The sequence below is a fragment of the Chionomys nivalis genome, chromosome 11 (genome assembly GCF_950005125.1).
Source record: "Chionomys nivalis chromosome 11, mChiNiv1.1, whole genome shotgun sequence".
Taxonomy (NCBI): Eukaryota; Metazoa; Chordata; class Mammalia; order Rodentia; family Cricetidae; genus Chionomys; species Chionomys nivalis.
Genome location: NC_080096.1, coordinates 5,794,273 through 5,810,491, shown reverse-complemented (window position 1 = coordinate 5,810,491; position 16,219 = coordinate 5,794,273). Strand labels below are relative to the sequence as shown.

General features: G+C 42.9%; 1 protein-coding gene across 11 annotated transcripts in view; it reads left to right on the top strand.

The window, feature by feature from the left end:
* The window catches only part of Rere (arginine-glutamic acid dipeptide repeats), a 372,816-nt gene that overhangs the window by 209,329 nt on the left and 147,268 nt on the right, over window positions 1-16,219 (top strand). The window contains exon 1 of one of the 11 annotated variants that reach the window (XM_057783760.1): window positions 6,834-7,018. The exons of the other annotated variants lie outside the window; for them this stretch is intronic. Within the exon in view, the coding sequence (XP_057639743.1) occupies window positions 6,993-7,018 (26 nt within the window). The 5' untranslated portion in view covers window positions 6,834-6,992. Of the gene's footprint in view, window positions 1-6,833; window positions 7,019-16,219 lie in introns of those variants that run through there. 11 annotated transcript variants of the gene reach the window in all.

Below are 16,219 nucleotides of genomic sequence, written 5' to 3'. Positions count from 1 at the left end.
TTTTTTTTTTTTTTGGTTTTTCAAGACAGGGTTTCTCTGTGGCTTTGGAGCCTGTCCTGGAACTAGCTCTGTAGACCAGGCTGGTCTCGAACTCACAGAGATCCGCCTGCCTCTGCCTCCCGACTGCTGGGATTAAAGGCGTGCGCCACCATCGCCCGGCGAAACATTTTTTTTTTTTTAATAAAAAAAATATATGTGTGTGGATCTCTGTAAGCATGTGTGTGTGATTGCTAGTGCCAATAGACGCTAGAGTTGCCAGGCGGTGGTGGTGTACACCTTTAATCCCAGGCAAGAGGACTTCTGTGAGTTCGAGGCCAGCCTGTTCTACAAGAGCTAGCTCCAGGGCAGGCAACAAAGCGACACAGAGAAACCCTGTCTCGAAAAAAAAAAGAAGAAAAAGAAGCTAGAGGCATTGGATCACCTGGAGTTGGAGTCACACAGGTGTTTTTGAGCTGCTCAATATTGGTGCTGGGAATCTAACTGAGCCCTTCTGCAGGAGTGGTGCACACCCTTAACCACTGATGGGTTTATTAACTTAAATTTACATCTGTGTTTGCTGAGTGCTGAGGTATAACTTACCTCTGTCAGACTCACACAGGTTGCATACTTTTTAAATTTGTAACACATAATTGTATTATATGTTATAAATGCACTCATTTGTAGTAATACCTCAAAACCCTTCCATCTTCTCTGCCACCTTGCCCAGGTCTGGGGATTGAATTCAAGATGTTATGCCTGCAAGGCACGTCTAGCCGACTGTTGGCCCCAGTTTGTTTTAGAAGGTATCTTACAGTGGGAGGACAGTCTCCTGTCACAATGGAGCACGGGTCTGAGAGCAGCATGTTGTAGCATTGGCCCTGAATCCCTTGGCTTTTGGAACTTTCCAGTCCAGTTTCTTCACATCTGTGCTTGACCCAGTGTTTCCCTTTGTTTGCTGTATTTCAAATGCTTGAGAGGTGTTAGGTGAGTTGAGGTGAAGAAATACTCGAGTGTTTGCTTATAAGTAAAATTTTAGAAAAGCCGAAACATATCTGAAACTTTCATGTGAGAGTGGGCAGCCTTTGGAGGCATCTTCAGTAGCAGGGGTGCGGCTCACTGCCTTGGTCTACTGGTTTCATCCCCAGCATCACTTCAGATCTGAAGTTTAGAGCCGAGTGTGTGGTTCCCACAGATGCTTAATTGATCACAAATGTGTGTTAGGTTTAAGAAAGCATGGAAGGATTGTTTTCCCTGCATACTCCTGCAGGGCTTGTCTCTGTTTTGTCTTTAATTTATAAAGATGAGGCTGTGTGGTGACTCGGGCATTAGTAGTGGCTGTTGGGTGCTGTGTACTGGCTCTTAAGACCAACTGAGGCATTGAGGTAAATCAAGTTGATGAAGATAGAAAGGGGGATTGGTTTAACATTCCTGTGAGGCCCCTGGAGCTTAAGGGTGGGAGTCATGTGACTGCAAACTTGAATGTCTGTCAGAGCCCTTACACAGTCCGGGTGTTGGTTTAACCCAATGTGAGAAGGTAAAACGGAATCCCGAGGGAGACTCATTTCATCTTGGAGCAGACAGTTAAACATGGTTTGCGTGGTTTCCCACTGTTGATCAGATTAGTCATTGCTGAGTGCTTGGTGTTTTTCTTGCTTATTTGCCTGGATCTCTTAAAAATATCATTGTTCAAGTGCCTGTTTACTACCTCCTGTCCTCATTTTGGTGTCTCAGGTTGTGCCTTGTTAGCATCCTGGCTTTGCTGTGCCATTGGCCACATAGGCAAATGTATGATTAGGAGCTTGATGTTCAGTACTCTTCAGTGTCTTGCATTTACCGTGTAGAGGAAGCAGATCTCTTGGTAAATGCTATAGATCCAATTATTGTAGATGGTTTTGTAACAATTAGTATTCTAGACTTTAATAAAAAAAAATAAAATAAAATGTGACAGCGTGCCAGACCCAAAAGGAGACAGTTCTTTCCAGGCTATCTTACCTGGGAGATGATGAAGCAGTCAGTTAAATGGATAGGAAGTACTAGATGAAACAAATAAGGGATAAATATTTTGAAAAATCTCCAGTTTGGGGGTTCCTCCAATGCAATAAGCCAAATTCAGCTGAATTAATAAATCCAGGTTTAATAAACAGAGCAAAGCATTTCCTGGGTGACTCTGGGAAGGCAGGGGAGAGAGAGAGCCTGTGACAGGCCTAATGATTGGGTCTTAAATGCCCTGCAGGGTTCATCTAGAGCGGCTCCCAGAAGGAGCTGACCCTTGGTGGGCTTTCTGAGGGGTGGGGTCCTAACCAAACATCTGGGTGGGGTTTGGAAAGGGGGAGAGTGAGCCTGGAATGAAGCTTGAAACTAAACAATAGGGGCAGTAAAAAAAGACATAGAATCATGGCTAAGAGCAATCTACTGCAACTCAACCAAAGACTTTGGTGTTTTGAAAGGAAAATAACCATATATTTTTCTTTTTTTAAATATTTATTTTGCATACAATGTTCCTCTTGCACATATGCTTCCATGCCAGAAGAGGGCACCAGATCTCATGACAGATGGTTGTGAGCCACTAGGTGGTTGCTGGGAATTGAACTCAGGACCTCTGGAAGCGCTGCAAGTGCTCTTAGGCTCTGAGCCATCTCTCCAGCCCTACCATATATTTTCTTACGTTTTTAAAATCTAGAATACTAATTTTACGAAACCTTCTACAGTAATTGGATTTATGATCTTTTCAACTCTAAATGTAAAAGATCTGAAAACCTAATAATTCATGTACTGTGACACAAGAATTCATTTTGTGATCACACCTGACTTAGACTGATCTGAAGCTACACTTTTTAATTTAGTGTACTTTGTGTAAGTTTTCCCATTTTATTGTAAAAACAACGAACAGTTATGGTTCAGGTGCTCCTAGGATGTGTATTTGTTATAATTGGAAGTTTCTAACCCTGAGAACCTTCTGACCCTAAGAGTCTCAGTTAAGGGAATGTGACTCCGTCCATTTTCCCTTGTCATTTAAGGAGCTAAACTTTCTGCTTAAATAGGACACAAATTAGAAGGGTGTGTGACAAGTGAGCACTTCAAGCCAGCCTACCCTCAGTCGTCAGCTCTGCTTTAGAGTCTGTCTCTTGACATCCAGCACTCAGGGAGTATTCACTGGTCATATGTGAACGAGATTCATCCCAAGTTTATTTCTGTGGGTGAGTGTTCTCTGCAAGATAGTATCATTGTGGCTTTTCTTTTGTAGGAAGAGTCTAATTCAAACTCTTAACTACTTAAAAAATAAATTTCAGGCTACGTGGTGGCAGCACACTCCTTAATTCCAGCACTTGGAAGGCGGACACAGGCAGATCTCTGTGACTTTAAGGCCAGCCTGGTATATAGAGCCAGTTCCTAGGCAGCCAGAACTGCACAGAGAAACCCTGTCTGGAAAACAAAAACAAAACCCAAAATAAATCAAGTTCAGCTGGGAGCTGGTGGTATATGCTTTCATTTCCAGCACTTGGGAAACAGAAGCAGGTGGAGTTCTCAGTCTGAGGTCTACAGAGAAAATTTCAGGACAGCCAGGACTGCACAGAGGAACCCTGTCTCAAAATCCCTACCCTCAAAAGGAAAGAAATTTCAGCTCAGAGATCTTGATAAACAGAACCAGTTAGACCTGCTATACCAAAACACCAGAGTCTTTGGTTGAGCTGCAGTAGATTGATTGGCCTTAGCATGGTTCTGTGTCCTTATGTGTTTCATCTTGTATCTTATAAACATTTAATTGACTGCTTCATCTTTGAGTTAAGATCATTCCTGGGAAAGACTATCTCCATTTGGATCTGGCATGCCTAGGTTTTAGTCTCACGTGACCACTTTATCTTTGTGTCTGTCGGTGAGGTATGCATTTCCTGGATCTGTTCTGCATCCATCATGTGAAGGCAGTCATAGTTAACCCTGCAGGTGACTTGTAAGATTTTAGGATGTTTGTAACTTCTTGCTAATTGTAGGAGTAGCCTATATATTTTATTTGACAAGGTGCTACATTCTTTTTTATTTTTCCCTTTAATCTCATGAAAGATCTTTGTGTAATTTCTGGGGATGAACCACTATAAGCATTTTCTTGGTTGCTATCATATTTGAAACAGTCTTCCTTGTGCTAAAAGGCCTTTAACATAGTAGGACAAGGCCCATATCAGATTATTACAGTAACTTTTTTCCTGAAAACATTTTCAGATATTGGATAAAACTATTAAAAAGCCTGTAAATTCAGAGCTAGGCTCCACGTAAGAAAATCTGAACCTGGATCAAATGACACAACCAACAATGTCAGATACTAGTGCAAGCAAGTGTGGCAGGAAGCACTTCTAGGCCAGGACAGCGACCTAGCTCTCTGAGAGCCCCAGTTCCGACTGTTTTCTGAGTTTTCATAATGAACAGTGGACTGGTAGCCACTTTTAGGCCCTGGATGAAAGAGGATGTAGGCAGGACTTCTTCCTTTGGGTGACTTGCACAAGCTGCCTTTTCTTCCTTCTTAGTAGCCAACAACAGAATGTCAGGTCCATCCCTTGCAGATGAATTTTGCTGTCCTAGTCACTTACTGAAGGCAAGGAAGAGGAGCAGGCCAGGCTTCTCCAGGATTCAGGCCATCAGTGCCATCCAGGGCAGCTAGTGATACCAAGCAATAATTTTGAGAATATGATTTTTTAAACTTAGAGTAACTATATAATAGTTTCTGTGGTTTTCTTTCAGCATTCAGGTGACTCTATTGAATTAATGATTCCATGTTATTTGTTCAAATGACCCTTCCCAGAGTTTCTATGACCTTGGGGCGCTCTCTCCATTTCAGCAGGTCCACTGCACTGGTTCTGGGGATCTTCTCCAGTCTGCAGCCCTGTTTCCATTGGTTAAGACACCCTTTTCAGTGTGTGCATTTTTGCATTCATTCTTGTCCTCCCTCGTCCCTTCTTTGTCTGAAATGAAGGATTTTTATGCAGCTGAGAATGACCTTGAATTTTTGAGTCTTCTACCTCACCCAACTACTGGGATTACCAGCACCATACCTGGCTTAAGTGGTACTGAAGCTCAAACCCAGAGCTTCATGCATGTTGGGCAAGCACTTTTATCAACTGAGTCACATCCTCAGCCCTTGGCATTTCGGTGAGGCTGTAGATTATCTTTTCTGCAGATGAATGTGTAGATTCCGCATCTTAGAATGTGCTTTGTCTCACCACAGCATTGATGGAGGGCCTTGCACATGGGACGGCCTGTGGTGTGCTGCTGCTGTGAGACTCTTGGTCACTATGTTTTTCTGAACAGAAGCAGTTCGTCCTGCCCCTTTTCCCCAGTCTTGTCTTTCATGTTTTGGGGGATTTTGTGGTCTTCCTTTTCTTTTTTTTTTTTTTTTTTTTTTTTTTTTTGGTTTTTCGAGACAGGGTTTCTCTGTGGTTGTGGAGCCTGTCCTGGAACTAGCTCTTGTAGACCAGGCTGGTCTCGAACTCACAGAGATCCGCCTGACTCTGCCTCCCGAGTGCTGGGATTAAAGGCGTGCGCCACCACCGCCCGGCCTTCCTTTTCTTTTTAAATTATAACTAAGTGATATAAGAAATCACCTTTTGGTTCGCAGGTGGGAATAACATATATGTCAGCTGTTTCTTACATGACAGACAGCTCGTTTGCGGAGATGAGCACCGGATGGTCTGTAGGCAGTGTGAGTGAGTGCTTGTGGTGCCCAGTGATGCTCTAGCAAGGTAGCCTGGTGTACATGGCTTTAGAAATCGTTCAGAATGAGTTTTTAACGGATTTAGTTATGTGGATCGTGCTGAGAGAGCTGAATCAGGATTTGGAATCTGGATGCTGAGGTGTTTGTGGCGGGTGGTCTTAAGGTGTGGGGAGAAAAGAATGCACATTTGCTTTCTGTTGGGGGTGGGTGTTAACCCACCATTATGGTTCATGCTGACTGAGTGCCCTACTGTTGGGTTACACTCCCTAGTCCCCAAGTCCTTGATTTGCACCTTCTAGCTGTTTTTATTGTTAGAATTACATTCTTCAAGACCTGACTGAGCTCGTGTTAATTACCTTAGGAAAGGTTGTAATTTATCACTTGGAGATTTGAAACTCTTTGCATTAAGCATAGGATTTTTTTTTTTTTTTTTTTTTTTTTTTTTTTTTTGGTTTTTCGAGACAGGGTTTCTCTGTGGTTTTGGAGCCTGTCCTGGAACTAGCTCTTGTAGACCAGGCTGGTCTCGAACTCACAGACATCCGCCTGCCTCTGCCTCCCGAGTGCTGGGATTAAAGGCGTGCGCCACCACTGCCCGGCAAGCATAGGATTTTTTATGTGGCCTTAGTGCCATCTGTCTCCACTGTGGCCATCCTTACATGGCTAGCTTGCTTGTTTGGCCTTTTTGGTTAAAAAGAAATGTTTTGGTTGCTTCTCATAAGCACTGCTGCTATGCTTAAGTATGCTACTGTGTTTCTGTTTAATCTCAGGTGCAATCATTCATATCTGGTTTTTCATTCTTGTTCTTTCTTGAAAAACTGGTCACTTAACCTAATTTACTTAAAAATCTAATTTACTTAAGCGCAGAAAAGACAAAAGAAAACTTGCTGCTGTCTCTTGTGAACAGAAGCCTTTCCTTGGCTAGGCTTGTGGAGTTCCCTGGTGTTGGCTGTCTGGAATCCCCTTTCTAAGGCCCCACTTCCCTGCACACTAGCTTGGTGTGCAGGGAGAAGCTTCAGAGTCTGTTGGCTGGGCTTTATTTACGGAAACAGCAGGGTTGAGATTGATTGCGTTGTGGAGAGACACTGTGTGGATGAGGGAGGGTCACAGCACATGCTCAGTCCTGTCAGTGTGAGGGAAGTTTCTGCGTTCTGCGTGAAGGCTTAGGTCATAGCACAAGCTCAGTGAGAGCTCTGTGAGGTCTCTCAGCCTGCATGTGCCTCCATTTTGAGTATTTAGAGTGGGAAAGGGCAGAGTTTTAGCAGTAACTAGAGGTACAGGAATCCAGCTAGACTCACCAGAGCCTCTGTTAGTCATGGATGATCCATTCAGCCCCTGCAGGTAGGCGATCTTCCCCTGGCCTCTCGGAGACATTAGCTTTGCTGCTCGAGCTCCTTCTAAAGATGTTTATGAATCATCTCGCCATTCATGGTGCATGTTACAGAGCCTTTGACTCAGCCAGCTGGCCGTGCAGAGGTGGCATTGCGAAGCATAAATTCCGAGCTGTGCGTGGGGTCTACCCGGAGATGAATTAAGCAAATGTGTGAAGTGTGAAGCTTTGTGAGTCTCTGTCTCCGTCCTCTTCCCCTTCCCTCACCTTACCTCTTCTCTTCAGTATGATTTTAGCCTGAGTTTGCCCAGTGCATTTTGTAGAACTTATCTGTCTTGTAAATCTGCAGGCTGCCTCACTGCCCATGTGCCTAGTAGGGATTGCCGGCCACAGAGTGGATCTGTGTGGCTGTTTTAGGAAGGGTGGTAGGTGGGTAGCTATTGGTTGCTTTGAAGGTGGGTGGAACTTGTTTTGATTGAGAGCCTGTTTGCTACAGCAAATTATAATTCTTGTAAGGTGACACATGAGGGGTGGCTGTGGATCGCAACTGTATCATCTTAGAGTGGGTTTTAGAACGGGAACTGTCACATCACTTCAGTTTTCTCTGCTCCTTCTGAGGGAGCAAAGCCTTCGTTTTGCAGTTTGGATATTTTCTTTCCAGCTTTGTGAGACTAAAGACATTGACATCTGTGTTAAATTGAGATTCATATACTTTGACTTATAGTATGTTTGATTTAGCTTTGTGATGTATATGTATTTTCCATGACTTGAGTTCAGTAGAAGGAGAATGGAAGGGGTTTGATGCCAAAGAAGGCAGAGAAGGCCACATTTAGTACCTGTGGCTTATGTTTGACTCCCAGGTGAAGTTGTGCTTTTTTTGTTTGCAGAGAGAGAGCCCAGGCAGGTGCCTTCACTAGGGAGCCAATCAGGATAAGCAGATTGTGCACAATGTAATTCTTACCCAAATGGGGAGTTAGTTTGTGATTGCATAGCTGCCTCTTATCTCTTCTCCCCCCTTCCTCCTGATAGGGTTGGGAGTTTTTTTTTTTTTTTTTTTTTTTTTTTTTTTTTTTTTTTTGAGACAGGATTTCTCTGTGGCTTTGGAGCCTGTCCTGGAACTAGCTCTGTAGACCAGGCTGGTCTCGAACTCACAGAGATCCGGCTGCCTCTGCCTCCCAAGTGCTAGGATTAAATGTGTGCGCCACCAGGTTGGGAGCAATTTAGAAACAGCAGTCAGGCTCTGTACCTTGTGAGGACTGCAGAAAGCACCTAAGTGGAGAGTGTGCAGTCTCCCGTCAGGGGGGAAGTTCACTGCTTATTGACACGAAGGAGGGAGACCTGTATAATCGCTCAGCTGGAAACATGGATGTGGAGCTTTGTTTGATGGGCTCTGGTCAGAAGAGGCCCCTGGCCAGGGCAGGGTTTTAGCAGGGCTAACATTTAAAATATTCCTAAAGCATATAATTTGTATTCTTGCAGGCTTAATTTTATATTAGAACCAAAGTGATGTTGCATAGAGGAGTAATGTAGGGTTAATGTCTTCGTTGATATTTCTGTGTTTGGTTCCTCCTCCCGTGAGGGCCACTTCCTGTTATAAAGCTGTGTATCTGAACATTGTGTTAGAAGTTTGGGAATAATACCTAGTGTTTTCTATATATGTTTGAGTATTTGGGAGAATACTTATTTTTCTGTTGAAAGGTCTTTACTTCTTCCTTTTTAGTTAAAATTTTTTTGGGGTCAGTGTCTATTGTTTGTTTGGCTGGTTAGTCTTGGTGTAGACCTGCTTTCATGATGCTTTGGCACAGTCATCTGCCTTATTGGTGAAGATTTGGTGCTGTGGATGGCCTCTGGGTTTCAATTTGGTTTTCTTTTCCTGTGCTTCACATGCAGTAAAGGCGGCGGCACTGTTCTCGTGTGTGCGTTTGTTCTCCATTCTCCTGTCTCTAGGAAATGTTTTCGGGAAGTTGCCTCTGAGCTCTCTCTCCTGTCCAGGGCTTGGGGCATGCCAGGGGTGGTGGTGAGGGCCTCTGTGCAGGTTTATCGGTAGAGAACACGAGCTATCCAGAAATATGGGCGAATAGTCAAGTCTCAGATCTTTTACCCTGCTGCTTCCTCTTCATCCATTGCGATAGAATCCTGTAGGAAATCTGAGTAAAGCTATACAGTGTGTGAACATGCACATGCATCCTATCCCTGGTGGGCAGCCTGGTCACAGTTGCCATGTGTCACTGACCACTTCTTAATACCATCCGCTTCTCACCACATCTTCCCGCTGTGGTCCCTGGTTGAGGCAGCTCTGACCAGCCTGGCCTCAGTCCTAGTGTGTATCGTGTGTTGATTCTCTAGTGCCACAGGTTCCTCATCCTTTCTTCCTTCTGAATTTGCTTTTCCTTTTCCATTCTACTTTTGTTCTTACTGAACCATGTTCCTCCTACCAAAGACACACTTGTTCTAACCCTGTGACAGATGCAGGGTGGGTTGGGAGAAGGCGGAAACACCAGTTAAAGGACAACTTTAAAAGCATGCACTCATGCTGGGTTATGGTGATGCATGCTTTTAATTCCAGCACTCAGGAGGCAGAGGTGGACAGATCTCTGTGAGTTCGAGTCCAACCTGGTCTACAGAGCAAGTTCCAGGACAGGCTCCAAAGCTGGAGAGATGGCTCAGAGGTTAAGAGCATTGCCTGCTCTTCCTAAAGGTCCTGAGTTCAATTCCCAGCAACCACATGGTGGCTCACAACCATCTGTGATGGGGTCTGGTGCCCTCTTCTGGCCTGCAGACATACACACAGACAGAATATTGTATACATAATAAATAAATATTAAAAAAAAAAGAGGAAAAAAGAAAACTTGCCTTTTATATTTTGTGTGCACTCTGATGCTCCAACACTAAGGTGAACTGTTATTTAATTCAGCTAGATTAGAGAATTTTTGTTGACAACCTTTGAAATATACATTTATTTGTGGTTATGTGATTGTCTTCCCTGTTGGACAGGGGTCACATCTATCCTTATAACCTCTGTTCCTAATGTAGGGACTGGCAGATGGGTTGTTTTTTGTTGGGGGAAGAGGAGGGACTGAGACAGGGTCTCATTATGTAACCCTGACTGAGATCTACCTGCCTTTACCACTCAAGTGCTAGGACTGCAGGTGCGTACCACCATGACTGAGACAAATGGATCTTTGACATAAATATACTCAAAGGGGTGTGAAGGCCTCTACTAGCACTCCAAAGGCAGAGGCAGGTGGATCTCTGGGAGTTTGAAGCCATCCTAGTCTACATAGTGAATTTCAGGACAGCCAGGGCTGTATAGTGAGGCCCATTATCAAAAAAAACCAAAACCACAAATATGTTCAGTAAAGTACTTCTGTCAGGAGTAAGAGAAACGAAATGACTAGATATGGAGCCAGATGGTGCTGGAATTCCACATAGTTAGGCTGCTTCTCTGTTCTGAGCTCACCTTGCTCATGGGTCTGGCCTGGTTGTAAAGACGATGAGAACAGCCTGAAAGTGCTTCTTGCATTGTTACAATTCTCAGTCCTCCTCTCCAGGTTCTTGCAGGTATAATTCTCTTAGTAGCAAAACAATATTAGGAATTGTCTTGGGACTGAAGGTTGTTTGTAACCAGCTGTCCACACTTGGCTAATCTGCTTCCTTCTCACTCCTTTTCAGTTTTTATCTTTATTCCTCTTGAAATAAACTTTGTTATTCCTGTTGTGAGGATTGACCCCATAACCTGATACCTAGTTGGTAGGTAAGTGCTCCACTTCTAAGCTGTGTGCTCCAATTTCATTATGTTTTGAGATGGGATCTCGCTAAGTTGCCTAGACTGGCCTCAAACTCACAACCCTACTGTTTAAGCCTCCCTAGTAGCTGAGCCTCCCTAGTAGCTGGGATTGTAGGCATATAGTACCTTTCTAGGTCTTGAAATTTTGTTTTTACTTTTTAATTTTTTATTTCTCTCTCTCTCTCTCTCTCTCTCTCTCTCTCTCTCTCTCTCTCTCTCTCTCTCTCTCTCTGTGTGTGTGTTTGAGTTTTGCCTAAATATATGTCTGCATACCTCATGCTTGCCTGGTGCTGGCCGAAATCACCAGAAGATGGCATTTAATCCTCTGGAACTGGAGTTATGGACAGTGATGAGTACCATTGTCAGCACTAAGAACTGAACTTGGGTCCACTGAAAGAGTAGCTGGTACTCCTAGCTCTTCACTATCTCTCCAGCCCTGAGGTTCTGTCTTTTTTTTTTTTTTTTTTTTTGGTTTTTTTCGAGACAGGGTTTCTCTGGTTTTGGAGCCTCTCCTGGAACTAGCTCTTGTAGACCAGGCTGGTCTCGAACTCACAGAGATCCGCCTACCTCTGCCTCCCAAGTGCTGGGATTAAAGGCGTGCGCCACCACCGCCCGGCTTTATTTTTATTCTTTATTTTTTATATTTTATTTATTTAGGTGTTTCAAGACAGAATTTCTCTGTGTAACAGCCCTGACTGCCCTGAAACTCGCTTTATAGACCGGGGTGGCCTCAAACTCAGATACTGTGTTTTTAAAGATGCCCCCCATATATATGTATGTATGCATGCACACACGCAAACGCACACACACAGTAACATTTGATATTTTTAAAAATGTATATGCATTTGTGTGAAGGTATCAGATCCCCTGGAACTGGAGGATCTGAGCCATCTCTCAACCGCTGAGCCATCTTTCAGCCAGCTCCCAGTGTTTCCTTTCCTTAACACTGTCCAGTATACACATATAAAGCAGATAATTGGTATCTTTTGCCTCTTTGCCCACCATATTCAAAGCACTATAATAAAGAGGAGTTAGGTGATAGCTTTGCCTTTAAAGCATTTCAGTCTCTTCTGACTGAGACAGAGAGACCTTGGAAGTGTGTTGTAGCCCTACTTACCAGCTCTATGGTTTCTCTCTGCAGACTTATGTAGTTTGATTTCAGTACAGGGAAAGTCTATCTTCAGGAGACCAGTTCAGTTCTGGAGGGCAACCTTCATGATAGGGTTTTCAAAAAATAATTTGTAGCCAGAAGGTGGTGGCATGCGCCTTTACTCCCAGGATTTAGGAGGTAGAGGCAGATCTCTGTTAGTTCAAGGCCAGCTTGGTCTGTAAACAACCAGGACGATTATACAGAGAAACCTTGTCTCCAAAAAATAATAATAACAATAAATTTGTTTGCTAATGCTTGGTATGCATATATGTGCACATCTACTTTTCTTTAACTGTGATTGTTAAAGCCATTTGCATTTGTGTAAAGTCCATGGGAGCCTGGAGTTGGGACAGAGTTTTATGTGTGCAGATCACTGGATAGTGGGTAAGAAATGCAGAGAATGAACAGTGCTGTCATCACACTTGAAAGTAGCTCCCTCTCATCTGCTGTCCATCCAGTCTTTCTTCTAAATATTAAGTGAATCTTCCTCTTTCCTTCCTTTATAATCCACTTAGCCTTCCAACTCTTCCCTCCTGTGTTAGCACTCCTGAGTGCTAGGAGGTCAGCCTTGCGCCACCTCACCCAATTCTAACACAGTTAACCCCTGCTTCTCTGACCTGAAATTGTTTGAAAGGCTGTAGTTATGGTTCTTATCAGTCTTACTGCTCCTCATAGGTCTGGACCCTGGATTACAGTTTGGAGAAGCCTGTGGGAGAGCTGATTCTGTGGTTAATTGCTGTGACTTCCTGAAAGAGTGTTTTTACTTTCCTCAGGCCTTACTCTCTTCTGCAGCGCTGTGGAGTTGTGGCAAGGCTTCTTGGGAGCTTTATCAGAGGACTTTGTACTCTGAGTCCAGCTCCAGGCCTAGGTTGGCTTCATGCCAGTCAGTAGGGACCAGTCCCTCATTCTGTTACTGACTAATTCTCCTTATTTCATTGTTTTTGAATGAAAGCTGAATTTTTTTTTCTGCTAGATAGTTTATCAAACCTCTTTTCAGCTTAACTTTGATTGGAATAATTTTATTATCTCGGAATAAACCCCTTAATTGGTAACTAAAGCTAAGTGTAAGATACAGTTGATTTAGAATATTAGAGCTCGTTTACAATATCTTAATGTCCATTATTAGACATCAAGGAAATGCAGATCAAAACTACATTGAGAGTTGAGAGTCCATCTCACCTTAGAGACTATAATTAAGAAAGCACATTAGGGGTGGGGCTGGAGATATGCATAGTGCTTAAGAGCACTTGCTGCTCTTCCAGAGGCTCTGGCGGTGGTGGGGGGGTGGAGGTTCAGTTCCCAGTACCTATATGGTGGTCACCACCATCCATAACTCTTTATCCAGGGAGTCTATTGCCCCTTTCTGACATACATGAGCACCAGGAATGCACATGGTGCATATACATATAATGAAACACTCATACACATAAAATAAATCTAAAGAAAAGAAAACAAACAGGCCTGGAGAAAAGACTCAGTTGGGGCCAAATGTGGCGGCGTAAATGAATGCAGACAGATTATAAAGATATATACAGCTTTAATAAGGAAATAGAATTACAGGACCACAGGCTCCTGCGGAGAACAGGAAAAGCAGAGAAAAAAGGGCTGCTGGGATCACGCCGGTAGATTTATCAGTAAACATTAGCCCAAGGCGAACACGCCCCAATGGGTGGGGCTATATCCCTACATCTCCCCCTTTTGTCTAAATAAGATAGAACTAAACCAAATAGAAAATTGTATTGGTACTGTTTCTTGTATATTGATATATTGAATATTGAATATGAGTGTTACTACCTCTAATTTTGTATGAGTATGCTTATAACTTTGTCTATATTGTATTGATACATCTACCATATTACATTGTACATTTCTACCTCTGATACTGTGACATTGTTTACAGTTGAAGATCATTGTCTTCATATATTGCACAGTTGTTTATTCTTTTAGTCTTCAAGTTAGGTATTGAGAATTATATGTTTGTCATATTTATTTTTAAGTTAATCAGGTCTTTTAGTTACATAGAGATTATATTTAGTATAGATAGTATGATCTTCAGCCTCTTCGAAGAGCTGTAGAAAATGGCCTTTAATCTAACCTAAAATTTCTGTGCCAACGAGACACAATTACTCCTGGCAACACCACTCTACTCCCCAGAGAACGTTGAACACCAAAGACACTCCACTGGGAGCTTGTCTTCTTGGCAGAACTGGCCTTTGGGTTAAGAAAAGCCCATACCTCAACTTCTGACAAAAATACAGAATATCCCTAAGTGGATGAAACAGGATTGTCTTATCCTGCCAAGACAGGGTAGGATAGTTCTAAAAATGGTATGTCAGTTATGTTAGGCCTTAGCCAAAGTTGGTTGACTCAACATTGCAAACGAGACTTTGGGTGATTGCCCAGGTAGTCAGTTGTCTCTGTCAATTGTTGCACATTTTGGATATCTCTCGTTTGATTAATGCTCTCTCAGAGGACTGACGTTTGATTCCCACCTCTGGAAGACCACCTTAGCTCTTAACCACTGAACCATCGCTCCAGCCCCTGGTGTTTCCATTCTCAGCACTGTCCAGTATAGTTACACATATAAAAATCGGTGTCTTTTGCCTCTTTGCCCACCATATTCACAGCACTATAATACAGGTTGTGAGTCCATTTCTCTTGACTCACAGTTCTCTATAACTCCAGCTCCAGGGAATCTGAACACCCTCTCTGGTCGCTGCAGTCACATACACTCAGTATGTGCAGGTGCATACACTGTGTGCAGGTATGTACATACACTTTAAAGAAAGAATGAGAGACTAACAGACCAGAATGACTTTGAAGGGAAGTGGATAGAGTGTAACATTTACACACTGTAGTAACATAAAATGGTGTACCTTCTATGGAGATAAGTTATAGGGGTTCCTCAAGAAAACCAAAAGTGAAGCTGGTATATTAATCTGTTCTACCACTCCTAGGCATGCACCAAAGGAATCTCAGTCGGCACTCGAGAGATACTTTACATCCATGTTATTGCAATACTATTTACAGTAGCCATTTATGGACGTAGCCTAGGTGCTTATCCGTACATAAGTAAAGACAATATACTGTCTATCTACAATGGAGAGTTATTCAGTAATAAAGAAGTATTAAATGGATAGAACTGCAGGATCATCTTTTTAAGTAAAACAAAGCTAGATTATGAAAAATAGATATGGCATGTTTTCTCTCCTAAATGCAAAAGAAAGTGACATGAAAGTGTAAGGTAGACTGTTCAGGGAGACAGACCTTGGGGGAGAATGTGACCACAGTGCTCGACAGACATGGCAAAGATGTGCCATGAAGCCTTTATTGTCCACACTTCCTACATGCTAGTTAAGCTATAAAATATGCTCTTAGGCACAGTGGGGAGCTAAAAGCAGGCTTGGTTCCATCTCCACGATGGTTTTGGTCTGGAGAGCAAGAAAGCCATTTGTATAGTTTGTAATTTTTCAAAAGTCATGACGGATACGGTCTGAAGGTGAAGTGTGGAGATTTGCCCTGTTCTGTGGTCACCACCTCATAGAGCTAAGAATAGCAGTGACTGCAGCAGGCCTGTGCTGGTTCATACCATTGCTATTCTCTTCTTTCTACAATCTCTTTGCTGACTTAGTTGCCATTATGAGCTGAGGACTAGAGAGATTATGTCAAGATACACGTAGAGCTAAAGTTTGAATCAAGTCCTTTTGTTTCTGTCGCCTTTGTAGTTGGTACTCTGCAGTAGGCGTCCAGAGTGCTTCCCTCCACTCCCCCTTTCTTTGGGGTGGGAAGTGACTCTGTGATGTTCTCAGACCAGCCCTAGGGTGGGGCAGGTCCCTGGGGCTAAATGACCAGTCCTTCAGAGGTTTCTGCCTTCCTATCTGCTGGCAAAGATATTTCTCCCTTTTTGAAATTCAGATGCAAGCTTCCTGCCTCTTTTGTCCACTCCCTGTTTACTTCTTAGACTAAACTGTTTCCATGGTAACAGGTTACTTTTCAAAGGGAACATCTTGTCATTTTATTTAATCCACTGCAGCTGAAGAGGGCTGAAATATTAAGTTGTAGTTGCTATGGATACTGCTTTGTTACATCAGTTTCTTTTGTATCAGATTTCATATACAATGAATTTATTTTTTTGTTACTAAAGAAATAAACACAATGGCTCACCATCATTGTAAATTGGCTTCTGAAACCATTTTTTCATATTCCAACCAAAGAGTCGTAGAATAATAGAGGTTGCGAGTCAGCTATTTTTCAAAACATGTAATTTATATTAGC